This window comes from Nothobranchius furzeri, chromosome 11, assembly GCF_043380555.1.
Source record: "Nothobranchius furzeri strain GRZ-AD chromosome 11, NfurGRZ-RIMD1, whole genome shotgun sequence".
NCBI classification, from domain to species: Eukaryota; Metazoa; Chordata; class Actinopteri; order Cyprinodontiformes; family Nothobranchiidae; genus Nothobranchius; species Nothobranchius furzeri.
In genome coordinates, this window is record NC_091751.1 from 35,124,963 (window position 1) to 35,144,872 (window position 19,910).

At 45.3% G+C, this 19,910-nt stretch overlaps 1 protein-coding gene across 1 annotated transcript; it reads right to left on the bottom strand.

Annotated features, from left to right (window-relative positions):
* Positions 1-1,746: 1,746 nt before the first annotated feature.
* On the bottom strand, positions 1,747-19,906 carry LOC107383738 (immunoglobulin lambda-1 light chain). The gene is made up of 7 exons (XM_070541521.1): positions 19,809-19,906; positions 15,311-15,389; positions 14,902-15,131; positions 14,509-14,823; positions 5,247-5,285; positions 2,407-2,709; positions 1,747-2,320 (listed from the first exon to the last, which is right to left on the bottom strand). The coding sequence occupies exons 3-7, from the start codon at positions 14,942-14,944 to the stop codon at positions 2,067-2,069; spliced, it is 954 nt and encodes a 317-aa protein (XP_070397622.1). The 5' UTR covers positions 14,945-15,131; positions 15,311-15,389; positions 19,809-19,906; the 3' UTR covers positions 1,747-2,066.
* Between the last annotated feature and the right edge of the window lie 4 nt (positions 19,907-19,910).

The following is a 19,910-nucleotide window of genomic DNA, read 5'->3' on the forward strand; positions in this document are numbered from 1 at the left end:
TTGCTACGGCTTCGCTCTGTCTGCTAAATAAAAACGTGTGTTTGTATCAGAAAGAAGATCTGGTTTCCATGAATCAGATGTTTAGACAGGAATCGTGTGTTTGTGTTATCGGCACGGTCCAACTAGATCTGATGATAAAAGTCATTAAACGGTGATGACCTCATTTCCTGTTATAGACAGACAGACTCATCATGTGATCAGATCTAAGAGTAAAAAATATATTCTAACATTTTTATTGCAGATCAGTCATATAAAACAGTTCAATGAACCTGAGAATCTCAGAGAATAAAGGAAGTAATAATGAAAAAAAGCTGAAAATATGACATCTGAGACCAGATATGAAGCAGTGTGTGTGAATGGTTGGCTGTGGTGTAAAGCGCTCTACACGTGTGGTCGTCATGTTATGTTATTATCATGTTATTATCATGTTATCATGCATATGAATTATGAGCCGCAGTCAGTGACGTGATCAGACACTAGGGGGCAATGTTGCTCCACCAACAACAGCTGATTTCTGTTCTAATGTTATTGGACCTTTTCTAAACTAAGCTGGATCATTTTCATTTGAGTTTTAATTCTCATAAATTTTCTTCTTGAAGAAGGTTCTTTATGATTATTCTGTAAATGTGGATCTTCTGCTTTTCTTTTAAATGTGTTTATAATTTTATTTAATTGTAAAAAAAAACATGTACAGGAGATCGGTGTGTATCTGGAAATAAGAATGGAAAAACACTTCTGCTGAAAGAGAACACAGAGAATTTAGACCAATTAAACCAGTCAGTCACGAACCAGAGAATTAAAGACATGAGTAAATGTTTCCAGGAAGCTGATAAACAAACAAACAAACAAACAGGAAGTGGCTGATGAGTGCGACAGCAGCAGATGGTTATCAGGACAGAACCAATCAGAGTTGATTTCCTGCAGCTGTGTGTTTCTGCTTTGCAGCCTCCTCGCCGTTAGCTGTGGCTTTTCTCTTTAATAACGACGGTTACAAACATCGGCTGGTTCAACCATCTCTGCAGGAAGCATCTGAGTTCTTCATCTGTGACAAAAACAACTCCGAGCTGAGAAATCACCTCTGACTGAACTCAAATCTTTATTAAACATGAACGAATGAAGATCCACTCCTACTCTGAGCTAAACTCACAGATGAGCCTTTCTGTGTCGCTGTGAGGGACTGATGCTCAGCTAGAGGAGGACATGTTCAGCTTTGATGTGTTTCTGCTGTCAGACATCAGAACTACCCAAAAACAGAACCAGACGTCCATGTTGGTTCAGCTCAAGTCTGGTTGTTTCAGTCGGTTGATGAAAACCTGCAGAACCTTCAGATGAGTCTACTCCTCTCAGTCAGAGCTGGATGGTTGTTTAGTTCACGTCTAACTGGTCTAGTCTCTGTGGACCTGCTCCTCATTGGTTTCCATCAGCTGCTGTCATGTTGTGTGGAGTCCTACAGGGCTTAGTCCTCAGTCCTGTTATCGACCCTTTCAGCCGTGAGTCTCTGCATCGTTTCACTCAGGACTTGTTCTGGTTCTCATTAGAACTGAAGATAAGAACCATCAGAACCTTCCTGTCATTAAATGTAAATGTTTACCAGATTAAAACAAATGCAGAACAGATTTGCAGAATATTTCTATTTATTAAACACATTTTTTCTGCTTCTTGTGATCTGAAAATTAGTTTTTATGGATTTAGTGAAACAGATTTTTAAAACAGTTAAAATATTGAGCACACAAAATCAAACATTGTTTATTTGTTTGATGATAAAAAGCTTTTTATTAGAATTAATTTGTGTTTTTCCACTTTATTATGATTCAAATAGGTGATCTGCTTTATTCTGTAAATCGTGATGAAACAAAGAAACTGCAGTAAAATATCAACAAGCATCAGATAAAGATCAAAAAGAGATGAAATGAGCTATTCTTAGATTTCAGTAAAACGTTTCTAAAAGTCTCTAAAAAGGTTTTATTCTGGTGTAAAATATTCTGATGAATGTGAAATCAGCAGAAGCCAACTAGACGACGTCAGAACCAACATCTGTAGAAACGGGTCAGAGATGAAGTGAGGAGTCAGCAGGTGGTAGACGCTCCCTTGTTCTTGAAGATCATCATCAGTGAGAGTCCACAGCAGAAGACCAGACTCTTCACTATCAGCTCTGAGTAGAGCAGCAGGAGCAGCTTCACCCTGAGCTCAGACTGGAAGGACACTAGCTGCTTCACTGGGAGCTGTGGGGGGAGAGATGTTGATGATGGATCATACTGGGAGGAGGATCTTGTTGGAGTTGCTGAGGAGTCTGGTGGAGACGTTGTTGGGATAGAAAACTCTGAAAGTAGAGAAGAGAAAGGTTTAAACCAGAGAACATCAGTCTTCTGCTCCTGACGACTGAATCAGTGACTAAACTTTCATCACCTTGTGTCTCGTTCTGCAGCGTGACCTCCTCATGGCTGACGTAGCAGAAGAATTTATACGTGTAGAAGGATTCTTGATCCACCTGTCTGATGATGACGGAACGATCTGACCCTTTGAGCTCCAGCTGCTCTCCATCAGGACTCAGATCCTCCAGATGACCGTACTTCTTCTGTCTTTTCCAGGCGAACCGGACCACAGGAGGAAACATGCTGGAGGCCAGACACATCAGGGAGGTCTTCTCCTCCTGGTGGGTTCTGGTTCTGACTGGACACACGGTCACCACGGGCTTCATCACCTCCTGGTCTGTTAGACAGAGACATGTTCACCTAGTCAGTTTGATCTGATCAACACACACACACACACACACACACACACACACACACACACACACACACACACACACACACACACACACACACACACACACACACACACACACACACACACACACACACACACACACACACACACACACACACACACACACACACACACACACACACACACACACACACACACACACACACACACACACACATTATAATTTATATTTATTTATGATTTACATTTCTGAGAAGCAGCTTTCATACAGAAGTTTAATTGATTAAATTATAATTAACGGGTACATTTTAGATTTAGCGTTTCCATGAACACATCATGATCACGTTCACCACAAACATAAACATGTCTTATTTCTTTGACATCAGATATTTATTCAGATCAAAGCTGATAGATTTTAAACTTTTGCGAACAAGTTTATGATTTTAACGCTAAAGTCCTTCCTGGATGGTTGAACACTTTCTAGATCTGCACCAAAGTCAGTCAGCTGCTATGATTGGACCTTCAGCTAATGCCAACATGAGACGTGAGCTCCTTGGCTGTCTTGCTAGTAAATCCCACGTCTGGAATCTGGATGTAGAGCAGGAGGAAATGGCCTTTTGCAGTCACAGCTCCATCATCTGACCTGTCTAAATCCAGACTTAAGGCATGCTTTGATTCCACTGTTTAAGTTATTATTGTTTTTGTTATCGGTTTTTAATTGTGCTATTATTCTATTCTGTTTGTAGTTTTCAGGATTTTGTTTGTTTTTAATGTTTTCTGCTCAAGTTAAGCACTTTGGCTACAGCTATTTGCTGCTGTAAATGAGCTATATAGCACTTTGATATCTCTTCTGTAATGTAAAGTGCATTCATTATAAATAACATTTATTATTATTATTATTATTATTATATAAAATGTATTATTAAATAAATAAAATGTATTATTATTATTATTATTATTATTATTATTATTATATAAAATGTATTATTAAATAAATAAAATGTATTGTTATCATTATTATTATTATTATTATTATTATTATTATTATTATTATAGAAATAAAATGTATTATTATTAGTAGTATTATTCTTATTTTAGAAATAAAATTGACACCAGAAGCATCTCCAGCAGTAGGGCTAAAGGAGCCTCGGTGCAGGCAGGAAGATCAGGTTAAAGATATTTAATGAAACCAAGAGCAGCTAGGAAACAGAAGCGAGACACGAGAGCAGAACCAGAGCGGGCCGATCAGGAGGACCTGAGACCTGCAGGTGAAGCAGGTGATCACTAAACAGGAACAGGTGAGTTAACAGGAAATATGAGAGAAACTTCACCTGGCAACAAAAACCTGGCATTAAATAAACATGAAATCACAGAAAACACCAATCAGCACAGTTCATGTAAATATTTATGAATTATATTAGTAAAGTAAGCAAAATAGAATAAAACAAATAAGCACATCTCGTAGATTCTGATTATAGTTTATAATTCAATTATTTAACAGAGTTAATTATGCGGATCCTCCTGATCACACCTGACGGTCTCACCTGTTTTAGCCGCTGTTGAAGTCGGTCAGCAGCTCCACCTGCTCGGCCCTAACTCACCTGCATCTGGATCCTCATCACACCAGAAAAGTCTGAAGCCTCCATCATGCGTTGAAGTGTAGTTATGTCAGGATTCATTTTTATGAACATTTATTCATTTTTATGACATTTTGAGATTTTAGTTGAAAACAGAGAAATTCTAATCGTGTTTTTTTGTTGTTATAAATCAGCTGTTTTTGAGCCCCCGTGTCATGACGTGCGTACGTGAGTTGAGCCGGAGGTGAGGACCCAAATGCAGGGGAAGAAGCAGGAAACAAGGGTTTTAATAGCACGGAGCCCGTAGGACCTAGAAACAATGAACTGACAGGACACATAGAACTGATAGGGTTTAAATACACGAGGAGCTGGGACCTTGGGTGATTGGGAGACGAGAGGCAGGTGGGAGCAATTAACATGGACACAGGACACAACAGAATGGGGAGACAGGACAGAGTGTGACACCCGGACCCCGATGAAGAATAAACAACTACATTTGATCCATCAACACTAAGAGACATAAAATCAGCAATCACAGAAAAAAATACTAAAATGATTTTTGTTCTGATATTATTTTTAATCGTCTACCATAAAACTATTATTTTATTAATCAGGTTTTTGGCTCTGCTGGTTTTAGGATGCAAAAGGTTTTAGGAGCCACTGGTTTAAAATATCTCTGAGTAATTTTACTTTGATACATTTATTATAATTTATCATAATTTGACCTTAATTCTGAGATAATGAAGTAACTATCCAGGTTTAGTCACTAATCCGACCATAACTGCAGATGTAAAAGTCAGATGGAGGATCTTCTCGTCTGCAACGGCAGCTGCAGGATGAGTTCTCCACTAAAGATAAAAAACTAACGAGTCAAATCTGAAACTTTAAACACATTTTAACTTCTGCAAGAAAACATCTGAGGAAATAAATGTTTGTTCTTACCTGAAACATAAAGTTTGGTTCCAGAACCAAAGATGTATCCTCCACAGTGAGATAATCTGGTCCAAAAACCCATCTGCTATTTCTTTTCCTTCTTCCTGATCCCACATTTCCTCTTTTTGCAAAATTTAACATCCAAGCTTTAGAAAATGAAGCAAACCAAACTTCTGAATCCAGATCTGAGACGTTTGACAACAAATGTGAACACAAACTGATGTGAGATCAGAGCCATTCTCTGTAACTTCAGCCACATGAGCAGAAATAAAGGAGGAGTTTAGATGTTCTGTGACATTTAAAGATGTTTCCAGGACACACCAATGGCTTCCATGTTGGTTGTGAGCGGTTCCATCCAGCTGAGCTCCAGAAGCAAAGATCCAGAAGCAGGATCCTCCACACGGGGAGGAAGTGGGATCCAGAAGCCGTCTGCTGCTGAATGTGTTAGCTGAGTGGAACCGGTCCAGATGATGAAGCAGGATCAGGTTTCAGCTCCATCATGTGTTTCTCAGCTGTTGGATGGATTGTTGTCCCAACTGCTTCAGATGTTCCTGCTCCCCTCAGGATGAAGTGGAACGCCTTTGGAGCTCCTCCCACTTTTCCTCCATCATCAGGTCTCACTGGATCCTTCAGTATCAACAAGAAGAAACGTGGAGCTACAAACATCCCAGTCAGAGTCAGATGAAGAGAGAAAGTGTTCATCTGCTGAAACCTCCTGATTGTGACTGTTGCACGCTGCTCTGTGGTTTCCTGATGCTGACGGGTTAGGGTTAGCCTAATCCTAATCCTATGAAGCTGCTCTGTGGTTTCCTGTTGCTGACGGGTTGGGGTTAGCGTAATCCTAATCCTGTGAAGCTGCTCTGTGGTTTCCTGATGCTGAAGGGTTAGTTTTATCCTAATCCTAATCCTATGAAGCTGCTCTGTGGTTTCCTGTTGCTGACGGGTTGGGGTTAGCGTAATCCTAATCCTGTGAAGCTGCTCTGTGGTTTCCTGATGCTGAAGGGTTAGTTTTATCCTAATCCTAATCCTATGAAGCTGCTCTGCGGTTTCCTGATACTGACGGGTTAAGGTTAGCCTAATCCTAATCCTAATCCTAATCCTAATCCTATGAAGCTTCTCTGCCATTTCCTGATGATGACGGGTTACGGTTTACCTAATACAGAAGATCTTTCATGGACGTATAAACAAAGAGTCAGAGTACCCAGCCCAGAGGGTTACCGGGGTCCCACACTGGAGCCAGGCCTGGGGTTGGGGCCCGTGAGCGAGCGCCTGGTGGCCGGGCTTTCGCCCATGGGGCTCGGCCGGGTCCAGCCCGAACCGGATACATGGGCTCATCCAACAGTGGACCCACGTCCCGCAGGAGGAACATGAAGGGTCTGGTGGGGTGTGGATCGGGCGGCAGACCGAGGCGGGAGCCTTGGCAGTCCGATCCCTGGACAAGGAAATTGGTTATTAGGACATGGAACGTCCCCTCGCTGGCAGGGAAGGAGCAGGAGCTTGTGGCAGAGGTTGAGCGGTACCGGCTAGAAATAGTCGGACTCACCTCAACACATAGCATTGGCTCTGGTCCTTGAGAGGGGTTGGACACTCTCCTTTGCTGGAGTTGATCCGGGTGAGAGGCGGAGGGCTGGGGTTGGCTTTTTGTTAGCCCCAAGACTCTCTGCCTGTGTGTTGGGGTTTACCCCGGGGGACGAGAGGGTAGCTTCCCTGCGTCTTCGGGTCGGGGAATGGGCCCTGACTGTTGTTTATGCTTATGGGCCAAATATCAGTTCAGAGTACCCACCCTTTTTGGAGTCCCTGGGACGAGTGCTAGATAGTGCTCTATCAGGGGACTCCATTGTCCTGCTGGGGGACTTCAATGCTCACGGGGGCAATGACAGCATGACCTGGAGGGGTGTGATTGGGCGGAATGGCCCGCCTGATCTGAACTCGAGTGGTGTTTCGTTATTGGACTTCTGTGCAAGCCGCAGTTTGGCCATAACTAACGCCATGTTCGAACATAAGGATGCCCATCGGTACACTTGGTACCAGGGCAGCCTAGGTCGCAGGTCGATGATGGACTTTGTAGTCGTATCATCTGACCTTATGTTTTGGACACCTGAGTGAAGAGAGGAGCGGAGCTGTCAACTGATCACCCCCTGGTGGTGAGTTGGATCAGATGGCAGGGGAAGATGCCATGTAGACCTGGCAGACCAAAACGCATAGTGAGGGTCTGCTGGGAACGCCTGGCAGAAGAACCTGTCAAGACGGTCTTCAACTCCGACCTCCGGCAGAGCTTTGACCACGTCCCAAGAGCAGTGGGGGACATCGACTCCGAGTGGGCCTTGTTCCACTCTGCGATTGTTGAGGCGGCTGTTGCTAGCTGTGGTCTCAAGGTGGCCGGTGCCAGTAGTGGTGGCAACCCCCGTACCCGCTGGTGGACACCAGAGGTTCGGGGAGCCGTCAGGCTGAAGAAGGAGGCCTACAGGGCGTGGCTGGTCTGTGGGTCTCCGGAGGCAGCAGACGGGTACCGGATAGCCAAGCGGGGTGCAGCAGTGGCAGTTGCCGAGGCAAAATCTCGGGCGTGGGAGGAGTTTGGTGAGGCCATGGAGAAAGACTATCGATCGGCGCCAAAGAAGTTCTGGCAAACTGTCCGGCGCCACAAGAGAGGGAGGCAGCAACTTGCTCAAATTGCTTACAGTGGGGATGGGGAGCTGCTGATGTCAACTGGGGCTATAGTCGGGCGGTGGAAGGAATACTTTGAGGAGCTCCTCAATCCCACCCACGCACATTCCGAGGAGGAGCCAGAGCTGGGAGACCTGGGGATGGACTGTCCAATCTCTGGGGCAGAAGTTGCTGAGGTAGTCAAACAGCTACACCGTGGCAGAGCCCTGGGGGTGGATGAGATTTGTCCTGGGTATCTCAAGGCTATGGATGTTGTAGGACTGTCATGGTTGACACGTCTCTGCAACATTGCATGGTCATCAGGGGCAGTTCCTGTGGAGTGGCAGACCGGGGTGGTGGTCCCCATTTTTAAGAAGGGTGACCTGAGGGTGTGTTCCAACTATAGGGGATCACACTCCTCAGCCTTCCTGGAAAGGTCTACTCCCAGGTACTGGAGAGGAGGGTCTGATCGATAGTTGAATCTCAGATTGAGGAGGAGCAATGTGGTTTTCGTCCTGGCCGTGGAACTGTGGACCAGCTCTATACCCTTGCAAGGGTGATGGAGGGGGCATGGGAGTTTGCCCATCCAATCCACATGTGTTTTGTGGATTTGGAGAAGGCTTATGACCGTGTCCCCAGGGGCACCCTGTGGGGGACGCTCCAGGAGTATTGGGTGGGTGGCCTTTTGTTAAGGGCCATTCAGTCCCTTTACCAGAGGAGCGTGAGTTTGGTCCGCATAGCTGGTAGTAAGTCGGACCTGTTCCTGGTGAGGGTTGGACTCCGCCAGGGCTGCCCCTTGTCACCGGTTCTGTTCATAACTTTTATGGGCAAAATTTCTAGGCGCAGCCGTGGTGTGGAGTGTGTCGAGCTTGATGGCAGGAGAATCTCGTCTCTGCTTTTTGCGGATGATGTGGTCCTCCTAGCTTCATCCAGCTCTGACCTTCAGCTCTTGCTGGGTAGATTCGCGGCTGAGTGTGAAGCGGCTGGGATGAGGATCAGCACCTCTAAATCTGAGACCATGGTTCTCGACCGGGAAAGGGTGGCTTGCCAACTCCGGGTCGGTAGAGTGGTCCTACCTCAAGTGGAGGAGTTTAAGTATCTCAGGTTCTTGTTCACGAGTGAGGGTAGGAGGGATCGGGAGATCGACAGGCGGATCGGCTCAGCGTCTGCAGTGATGCAGACGCTGAGCCGATCTGTCGTGGTGAAGAGGGAGCTGAGCCAGAAAGCCAGGCTCTCGATTTACCGGTCGATCTACGTCCCAATCCTCATGAGCTTTGGGTATTGACCGAAAGAACAAGATCGCGAATACAAGCGGCCGAAATGAGTGTCCTCCGTAGGGTGGCCGGGCTCAGCCTTAGCGATAGGGTGAGGAGCTCGGACTTTCAGGATGGACTCTGAGTAGGACCGCTGCTCCTCCGGATCGAAATGAGTCAGTTGAAGTGGTTTGGGCATCTGGTCAGGATGCCTCCTGGACGCCTCCCTGGGGAGGTGTTTCGGGCATGTCCTGCCAGCAGGAGGTCCCTGGGTCGACCCAGGACACGTTGGAGAGGTTACATCTTCAATCTGGTCCGGGAACGCTTTGGGGTCCTGCCGGAGGAACTGGTGGAGGTGGCTGGGGAGAGGACGGTCTGGATTTCCCTAGTCGGGATGCTGCCCCTGCGACCCGGACCCGCATAAGCGGAGGAAGACGAAGAAGATGACAAATCCTAATCCTATGAAGCTGCTCTGTGGTTTCCTGATGCTGATGGGTTATGGTTAACCTAATCCTAATCCTAATCCTATGAAACTGCTCTGCAGTTTCCTGATTCTGACGGGTTAGGGTTAGCCTAATCCTAATCCTAATCCTAATCCTATGAAGCTGCTCTGCGGTTTCCTGATGCTGAAGGGTTAGGGCTAGCCTAATCCTAATCCTAATCCTATGAAGCTGCTCTGCAGTTTCCTGATGCTGACGGGTTAGGGTTAGCCTAATCCTAATCCTAATCCTATGAAGCTGCTCTGCGGTTTGCTGATGCTGAAGGGTTAAGGTTAGCCCAAGGCCGGATTAACCATATGGGCAACTAGGCAATTGCCCAGGGGTCCACAAACTCTAAAGAGCCCAGGCCCAGGGCAGCAAGGGCACGAGCAAAATACTGTATCTGTAATCTCCCGCTTAATATTCTAGGGTGTCCATACGTCCTCTTTTTCCCAAACATGTCCACTTTTCACTCTCTGTCCAGGGCGTCCGGACTGGGGGTTCTTGTATTGATGAAAATGTCCGGGTTTTCATCCAGGAGCAGGGATCGAATTATGGGGGAGCTGGAAAAAATGTTTCTACCTATTTTACATCATTTATGTAAGGGCTGCATGATGGCGCAGTTGTTAGCACTGTTGCCTCGCAGCACGAAGGTTGCAGGTTCGAATCTCGGCTGTGGCCTTTCTGCGTGGAGTTGCATGTTCTCCCCATGCATGCGTGGGTTTCCTCCGGGTACTCCTGTTCCCCCCACAGATCACAACATGTCCTATAGGTTATAAATTGTAAGTCGCTTTGGATAAAAGCGTCTGCCAAATAAATAAACATAAACATTTATGGACTCTCGGGGGTTCTTTTGAGCGGAGGAAACAGAGAGCAGCACAGCGCTGTTCGTTGGTGCGCTCCAGGCAGCTGCCTCCAGCGCACGGTCCATTCTCAAAGTGGCGCAACCAAAAAACAATAATGAACACATGATCGTTCATGTCCGCACATGTTCTCTACTTTCTGTCTTATTTGTGCCTGAAGCGCTCTGCTACTGCAGAGCTCATCACCTGTGCTGCGGTGATTTCACCTCACTGATGCAGCATCGAAACGCGCTTTCCGCTTTGCGGTCAGGAGATCCCTTTGATCTTCTCAAAAGTAACTGATGAGGTAAAAAAGTAAGAATCCAGGCAGCAGTTTTTCTGGAGAGTTTAGAGGAGATGCAGGAAGATGAGAGACAGACAGGACAGGAAAATTGTTCAATAAAAACAAGAAAACAAAACAAAGTGTTGAAAAGTAAAATGTAGGTGGATTTATCTCCACTACACGTTGTTACCAGTATAAAACAATAAGTTACACACATGTCATATTTATACATCTGATACAATTCAGACCACCTTCAAAACTCAGTCACACACCCAGGGCCATTTCAAGGCATTTTGGGGGCCAAGGCTAAACAACAACCCCCCCCCCCCCCCCCCCTTACTGGGCTTCCCAGAAGTCTCTGTGTAATCCATACCCTGTCCAGGAGGGTTAGTTAAACAGTGTTTATAAAAGCCCCTCAGACATTACTGACATGTTCTAATATTATCAGATGAAAAACTAAATTATCAGACATGCTGTCTCATCTGCTTCTTTTCTAAACTTGCAAAAAGTAACAAAACCATTTGAAAGCCACTATTTGTGGATTCTCTGAAAGTTTCCATCATGGTGTGTGACAGCTTACTTTTATCTTTGATCCTATCGTCTAATGTCACAGCTGAAACAAGCATCCTTAATAATCTGTGCACAGGAAGCTCACTGATGCTGTAGTTAAACAAAAGGTATAATAATTTATTATTAATAAAACCTTGTTGCTGCACTAAAGCAGAAAAATGAGATTTTGCAATAAATATGCTAAATATTTACATATGAATTATTTTAGAGCCGTTTTATTGGCAGAATCTGATATTAATTTTAGCTCTTAAAAAAAAGGGTCCCAACGTGGTTTGTGTGGCGTTGCCATAGTGTGACATGGAAATATGGTCACCCTATATTAAACAAACTGTCCACCCGGGCTTTTGCTCTGCACAGAGACACTTCGCTGCCAATGACTTTGAACGACAGTTGAGAGCGGTTGAGAGTCAGTCTCATGCAGACTGACCAATGAATAGAGGGCCTCAATTTAAGACCCTCTCCTCATTGGTCAGTCCACACGAGGTGGGTCAAAGGTTACCCTGAGCGGGTTACGTGATGTCAGGCATTCAAGTATTGTGTATATTTACTGCATATTACAGTAAAATATTCTGTATATGACCATATTATGGTGATCCTTGGGTCGTGATGATGGGGCCCTTTAATATTGTTGCCCAGGGTACAACAAAGTGTTAATCTGGCCCTGGGTTAGCCTAATCGTAATACTAATCCTGTGAAGCTGCTCTGCGGTTTCCTGATGCTGATGGAGTCATGACAGCAGCTTCATGCATGTGGGGACATCGTCTAACAGTGATGTTAAATTTGCTGTTTGTTTTAATCCAGTTATGGTTCTGCCCTCTTAGTGATCCGTGCTCTGACCAGAAGCTTGAGCTCCATGATTCTCCGACGCTGGCCCTCCACTCTGGAAAAGTTTGGATTAGGAATTCGGGCCAGGTCAAATTTTGACGACTTTTAAAATGTCAGAATCAATCAACTCTTTCGTATTTCGTAATCCTTTATGGAGAAAATTCCACTAAAACTTTTTATCAAGGCTCCCACGGGCCAAACTATCAACCACACGGCTAGAATGATCCATCCGCTCCACTAAATCCTCCTCCAAATGTGCAAAACAATCTAATTATATCGTAAATTTGCTCTTTCTTGCCACCCAATCCCACGATGCAATGCAAAAATCATAAACACTGACATGACAGAAGATCCTCCCATCCTAAATACACAGAGTGAAAGGATTGGTTTTACTGTTGCTGACATGTTTCAATGTTCACTGCCGCCTTCGTCAAAGCAACCGCCGGATGTTGGTGGTGTCACTTTCCTTTATCCGCGGGCAGCAGAGGACGATGTCGTCTGACTGATGTGGAGCAGAAATTTTCCATATACAGTAAATAATTGATTGATCACTAAGACAACCTGCTAAAACCCCAGAATCGACCATCCTATTCTAGATCCAGTCTATAAGGGAGGAACAGCTACTAGCCGCTCTAGTTTAATCAACCGAGTAAAACCCAGCTGTGTGAACGGTTAAGGCCAGCGACGGACGATGGATGAAGAGTTTCTAAACTTTTAGAGAAGTGGGGAAGAACTGAAGTTGGTTTGTTACCAAAGAGGGTTTTCTCTCCTGATTTCTGAACTAGAACAACTTTTGTTTTCATGTTGTCTGGAAAGACAAGTTAACATGAAAGTTAGAGATTTAGCAATAACACATCTGTAGCTCTCCACTTTATATCATGATTGCTCCTTTCTACTGGATGGAGCTGTTTACTGTTGTGAATTTTTTTTCCTGCCATCTAAATCATGACGTTCTGGTTCTGTCCCACTGACCGTTATTTCCTCTGACAGGTTCGGTTCTTTATTTGCAAAGATCATATTGAAGCTTTTTGCTGATTCATCCATGTCTTTGATTCTGTTTTCATTTTCTATGATTTTTTATTTTATTTTATTTCTAACTGTTAGGGATTTTATCAATATATTTATCAATAAACCCATTTCCTGCAGTCAAAGAGAAAAGGAGAGAAAAACAATTAGCAGACAAGTAACCCAAATTGCAATCTGTGGCAGAGCACGAGGCAACTGCCCTGAGTTCTGCTCTGCCAGTTTATTGTATAACATGAGATAAGAAAGGAATGGGAGTGAGGTCATGAGTGAGAGAGACCGTGTGTGTGTGTGTATGGGAAGAACAGTGTGTGTATGTGGGTGTGTCTGAGTGTGGGTATGCTTCCAGGCATACATTAGTTAATAGGATTAAAGTAATGAAATATAAAATTTTCATAACACTAACCCATAAAAAAAAAACGGAAAACAAACAAGAATGAATAAATGAACCCAAACTAATAATAACAGCTGTATTGCTACAAGCAAATTTAGGTTCACCTTGTTTATTTATTGTTTATTTTCTTAGAAGTTCATGTTTAAGTCTTATTTTCAGAAATGGTACTGTCACTTTAAGAAAGACAGAATATCAGACAGGAAGTTGTTGCACAGGCTGTAGAGAGAGTTAACCAGGAAGCAAATGCACATGGAAATAGAACACTTATTTTTCAGCTGTCCTGTCAGTAAGAGGTTTTGGGAAGAAGTCCATTGTTGGTTAAAAAATAAAATAAGAGAACTTGATCGTTTTACAAATGAAGATATTCTTATTTACAATTCTAAATTAAATGGGAATAATTCATTGTTTTATTAACATTATTATTATTATGGGTAAATACCACATCCACAAAAGCAAATGGAAAAAACAACTGCCAAACATGGACTGTTTCACAAATGAATTCCATATGTTCTTATCCACTTTGACTCGTATAAAAAATTCAAGTGCAACTGCAAAAGCCATTTGTCATGCTGCAGAAAAATGTTTAATCTTGTAACAATGGTTTTACTTTGTGATATAAGTGCCTCTTTTTTAAGTTTCTTATTTGTTTTTCTTTTATTGTTACTAAGGATGCCTTGTATGTTTCCATTATGTGTTGTCTCACGAGAAATTGTAATAAGCATTTAATGATAATAAAAAAAATAAAAAAAGAGTGAAGATTTGTTACTCAAGTCAATCCAGGCGCATCTACAAACATCTTGTGTTTTTAGTTGCATCGCAGTGAGAAACTCCATGATCTGAACACAGCATGGAGGTGAAACATGGTCAGCTGCTGAGGTCTGCTGCTCTCTTCCTGTCTGACTTCTGTTCATCTGGAGGTTTTTGTTCAGCCTGCAGGGATCATCTCTCTCTGTGGAGACCAGAAACCCAACAGCTGCAGTAGTACGAGGCTGCATGTTCCTGTTGGACTTTGTTTAGCTTTAACTCACAGCCGTTCTGATTGTTCTCAGCTGAGAACTCATCTTGTTGAGGATGACCGTAACCTTTATATACTTCTGAATTACTTGCATCAAATCCAAGAATAGCTTTGAATGTTTCTGTGTCTTTCTTCTGGTACCAGTATATCCAGCTTAAAGTACACACCTGAGTTCCTCCACAGCTGATGGAGACTCTCTCACCAGCTCTCCTGGTCAGTGTTACCCCCTGAGTCAGCTGTGTTGCCATGGTAACTAGCGCTGTAGGGACACAGCCAGACAGGTGAAGGTTTGTTCCAGGTGGACTGTGCTGGCTCCTGATTGGCTGGAAACACTCACCTGAACACAGACAGCACAGAGCAGCAGCTGGGAGGAAACACATTTTGTTCAGTGGTGTTTCCTCTGGTGAACCTGGGGAGAAGTGGTGCTCTGATGCAGCTGAGGCCAAACAAGATCAGACCAGGGCCACGTGGTTTTACCAGCTCCTCAGCTCCCATCAGCCCCTGCTGCTGCTGATGATTGACAGCTCAGCTGAAGCTGCTGTGTGGTTTCATCGTCTTGGTTTCAGTCTGACAACAGATGGAGAAAATCAGCCTGACATGATGCAGAATGACTCAAAAACATTCAGCCGCTGGATTTAGCAACACAGGCTTATATCTGTTACAGGCTGGAGGTGCTGGAAACCACCTGCAGGGGCGCTGTTGTCTCACTAAATACAATTTGCTTCATAGATAACGAAGAAACCAACCAGGGCTCAGCAGCTGCAGGTTACATCATCCACCAGAACTCCTTCATCCAGCAGATCTGACCACCCTCCATCAGGATTCCTGTGGAAAGTGTAGAAATGGTTCCTGGTAAGAGGTTTCTGGGTGTCCACGTTTCTGAAAACCTTCAGGTCTCTGAGATTTGCAGCAACAGGCTGATGAACAGCTTCTCTCTCTAATAAACAATCATTCATAGTTTCTCTGATTAGCTTTTATCCACACTCATCAGGATGTAATAATATTACTGCTAATATTCATGTTTCTACCCATCAGCCCAGCCTCACTTGTCGCTCACCTGTCATGGTGGCAGCTTCATATTTTAGTTTTTCATGTTTATGCGGACATATGTTGCTGCATGTGCTGTTACACATGTGTCTATTATAGATATAATTACCTTTAACATTAATGAGTTCTTGTTTAATTTTATTTGTGACCCACTGTGTGTTTATTTGTGTTTGTCTCTGACATCACTGCTGTGGAGGTCTTCTTTAATCCTGATCATTCTTCATCTGTGTGGATTCTCTGTCATCCATCATCTTAAAGCTTTAGTTAGAAAACAGCCAGCTTCTCGGCTCCTTAAAAATGTTTGGCCTCTCATCTGAGAGGCTTCTTCAGTTCTGAAACTTGGGTTGGGAGTAGGAGGTTTATATTTAGTGGTCTGAAATATTTTTCTTCATATATGTCCATACATCCATCCATTTTCATCCGCTTATCCGGAGTCGGGTCGCGGGGACAGTAGCCTAAGGCGAGAGGCCCAGACTTCCCTCTCCCAGCCACTTGCGCCAGCTCCTCCGGGGGAATCCCAGGACGTTCCCTGGCCAGGTGAGAGACATAGTCCCTCCACTGTGTCCTGGGTCTACCTTTAGGTCTCCTCCTGGTTGGACGTGCCCGGAAAACCTCACCAGGGAGGCATCCTGAATAGATGCCTGAGCCACCTCAACTGTCTCCTCTCGATGTCGAGGAGCAGTGGGTCTACTCCGAGCCCCTCCCGAATGACCGGGCTTCTCGCCCTATCTCTAAGGGAAAGCCCAGCTCCAGTTTTCCCTCACTCGTGAACAAGACCCTGAGATACTTAAACTCCTCCACTTGGGGCAGGACCTCATCCCTGACCCGGAGAAGGCATTCTACCCTTTCCGAATCAAGACCATGGTCTCAGATTTAGAGGAGCTGATTCTCATCCCAGCTGCTTCACACTCGGCTGCGAAGCACTCCAGCGAAAGTTGAAGATCACATTCTGATGAAGCCAACAGGACCACATCATCTGCAAAAAGCAGAGACCTGATCCTCAGGCCACCAAAATGGATGCCCGCCACACCTTGGCTGTGCCTAGAAATTCTGTCTATAAAGGTTATGAACAGAATCGGTGACAAAGGGCAGCCTTGGCGGAGTCCAACTTTCACTGGGAACGAGCCCGACTTACTGCCGGCAATGCGGACACCCTGTATGACACCGGTCATACAGGGACCTAACAGCCCATATCAGAGGGACTGGTACCCCATACTCCCCGAGTAGCCCCCACAGGGCCCCCCGAGGGACGCGGTCAAACGGCTTCTCCGCCATTCCCCTAAGGGTATAGAGCTGGTCCAGTGTTCCACGGCCAGGACGAAAACCACATTGCTCCTCCTCAATCTAAGGTTCAACAGTCCGACGGACCCTCCTCTCCAGAACCCCTGAATAGACCTTACCAGGAAGACTCAGGAGTGTGATCCACCTGTAGTTGGAACACACCCTGCGGTCCCCCTTTTTAAATAAGGGGACCACCTTCTTCTGGTCTGCCAGTCCAGTGGGACTCCCACAATGTCCGTGCGATATTGCAGAGCCATGTCAGCCAACACAGCCCCACAACATTCAGAGCCTTTAGGAACTCCGGGCGGATCTCATCCACCCCTGGAGCCTTGCCACAGAGGAGCTTTTTAACCACCTCAGTGACCTCAGCACCAGAGATTGGAGAGGCCAACCCAAAGTCCCCAGACTCTGCTTCCTCACTGGAAGACATGTCGGTGGTATTGAGGAGGTCTTCGAAGTATTCTGCCCACTGACCCACAACGTCCTGTGTAGACGTTAGCAGCACACCGTCCCCACTATAGGTAGTGATGGTAGCGCACTGCTTTCCCCCCCTGAGGAGCTGGATGGTGGACCAGAATCTCCTCGAAGCCGTACGGAAGTCTTGCTCCATGGTCTCACCGAACTCCTCCCATGCCTGGGTTTTTGCCTTGGCGACCACCCAAGCCGCGTTCCGCTTGGACTGCCGGTACCCGTCAGCTGCCTCTGGAGTCCCACAAGCCAAAAAGACCTGATAGGACTCTTTCTTCAGCTTGACAGCATCCCTAACCGCCGGTGTCCACCAGTAGGTTCGGGGGTTGCCACCACGACAGGCACTGACGATCCTGCGACCACAGCTCCGGTCGGCCGCCTCAACAATGGAGGCATGGAACAGGGTCCATTCAGACTCAATGTCCCCCGCCTACCCCGGAACTTTTTGGAAGTTATGTCGGAGGTGGGAATTGAAGCTCCTTCTGACAGGAGACTCTGCCAGATGTTCCCAGCAGACCCTCGCAATACATTTGGGCCTGCCTGGTCTGACCAGCATCCTCCCCCACCATCTGAGCCAGCTCACCACCAGGTAGTGGTCAGTTGACATCTCCGCCGCTCTCTTCACCCAAGTGTCCAAGACATGTGGTTGCAGGTCAGACGAAACAACAAAGTCGATCATCGAGCTGCGGCCTAACGTATCCTGGTGCCAAGAGCACATATGGACTCCTTTATGTCTGAACATGGTGTTCATTATGGACAATCCATGACTGGCACAGAAGTCCAAAAACAAAACACCACTCAAATTCAGATCAGGGGGGCCGTTCCTCCCAACCACACCTCTCCAGGTCTCACTGCCATTGCCCACGTGAGCGTTAAATTACCCCAGCAGAACAAGGGAGTCACCGGAAGGAGCATTCTCCAGCACCCTGTCCAAGGTCTCCAAAAAGGGTGGGTAGTCTGAGCTGTAGTTTGGTGCAAAAGCACAGACCAGTCAGATCCCGTACCCCCACACGTAGGCGGAGGGAGGCTACCCTCTCATTCACTGGGGTAAACCCCAATGTACAGGCACCAAGATGGGGGGCAACTAGTATGTCCACCCCTGCTCGGCGCCTCTCAGTGGGAGCAACTCCAGAGTGGTAGAAAGTCCAACCCCTCTCAAGGAAACTGGTTCCGGAGCCAGTTGAGGTGAGTCAGACTATATCTAGTCGGAACCTCTCAACCTCACACACCAACTCAGGCTCCTTCCCCACCAGAGAGGTGACATTCCATGTGCCAAGAGCCAGCTTCTGTAGCTGAGGATCAGACTGCCAAGGTCCCCACCCTTGACTACCACCCGACACACACTGCACCTGACCCCTTTGGCCCCTCCCACGAGTGGTGAGCCCATGGGAAGGGGGACCTACGTTTCCTCTTCCAGCTGTGCCCGGCCGGGCTCCATGGGTGAAAGCCCGGCCACCAGGCGCTCGCCAACGTGCCACACCTCCAGGCCTGGCTCCAGAGGGGGGGCCCGGTGACCCACCTCCGGGCGAGGGAACACGGTTTCCATTTATATTATTCATCATAAGAGGTCTTTGGGGGCTCTTTGTCTGATCCCTCACCTAGGACCTGTTTGCTATGGGTGACCCTACCAGAGGCAGAAAGCCTCAGACAACTTAGATCCTAGGATCATTGAGACACTCAAACCCCTCCACCACGGTAAGGTGGCAGCCCAGGGAGATTCACATTCATATATGTCATTTTGTGATTTTTTTTACTGACTCGTTGAATTCTTCATGCTGGTCAAACTGGGAACATCTTCATTTACTTGCAGGCATTTTTAAAAAGTAAAAAAATTTTTTTTAGATCATCCAAATTTTAATTGTCCTCAGATTTTTTTTAAAGCTTTTTACTATTTGAGAATACATTTCACTCACCAAATTACCATGATATGCTAAATTGTAACTGTAATAGATTTTAGTGTAAGACATAATTTATAGAATTTTATGACTCATTTATTAAAATTTTCATAATTATTTCATCTCGCAGCTAGGATTTACAGCATCACGTCTCAATTCACAACCAGCAGAAGAAACTTCTGACTCTGATTAATAACATCTAACCTAATCAAGCACTAGAAAAATAAATCCTTTGAACAGTCACAGTTTTAAAAATAGTTTGGTCATTTACAAAATTTGCTTTAAATACTTTAAATAATTTAGAAATAATTTATTAATATTCTTTCTGGAGATGAAGACCTGAACAGAACAGTAGAGCGTTGTGCAGTTTTTATAAACAACTAAATTTTTTAGATAACTTTTAAAAATAAAACAATAATTAAAGTAGTTTAACTTATGCTAAATAGACACAGCAGGACTGAATAAACAACATTTCCAGTGAAAAAGCTACACAAACGTTCACTGAATGGAACTAAAAGCTGACTCCCAGCCGGAACTTTGGAGTGTGACGTACCAGAAGTAAACAATAAAGGCGGAAGTAGCAGCTAGTGAGTCCTCGGCTAGCAGGCGCTTGTTTTTTTGCTTCTCAGTCGAATGCTTCAGGAGTTTCAGCCGC

Coding starts and splice junctions, on each gene's coding strand:
- LOC107383738 (XM_070541521.1), bottom strand. CDS start 14,944: ATGTGTTTCCTCCCAGCTGCTGCTCTGTGCTGTCTGTGTTCAG. Junction 14,824..14,901: donor TCTGTGCTGTCTGTGTTCAG/GTGAGTGTTTCC, acceptor GTGTCCCTACAG/CGCTAGTTACCATGGCAACA. Junction 2,710..5,246: donor AACCAAACTTTATGTTTCAG/GTAAGAACAAAC, acceptor TCTGTCTAACAG/ACCAGGAGGTGATGAAGCCC.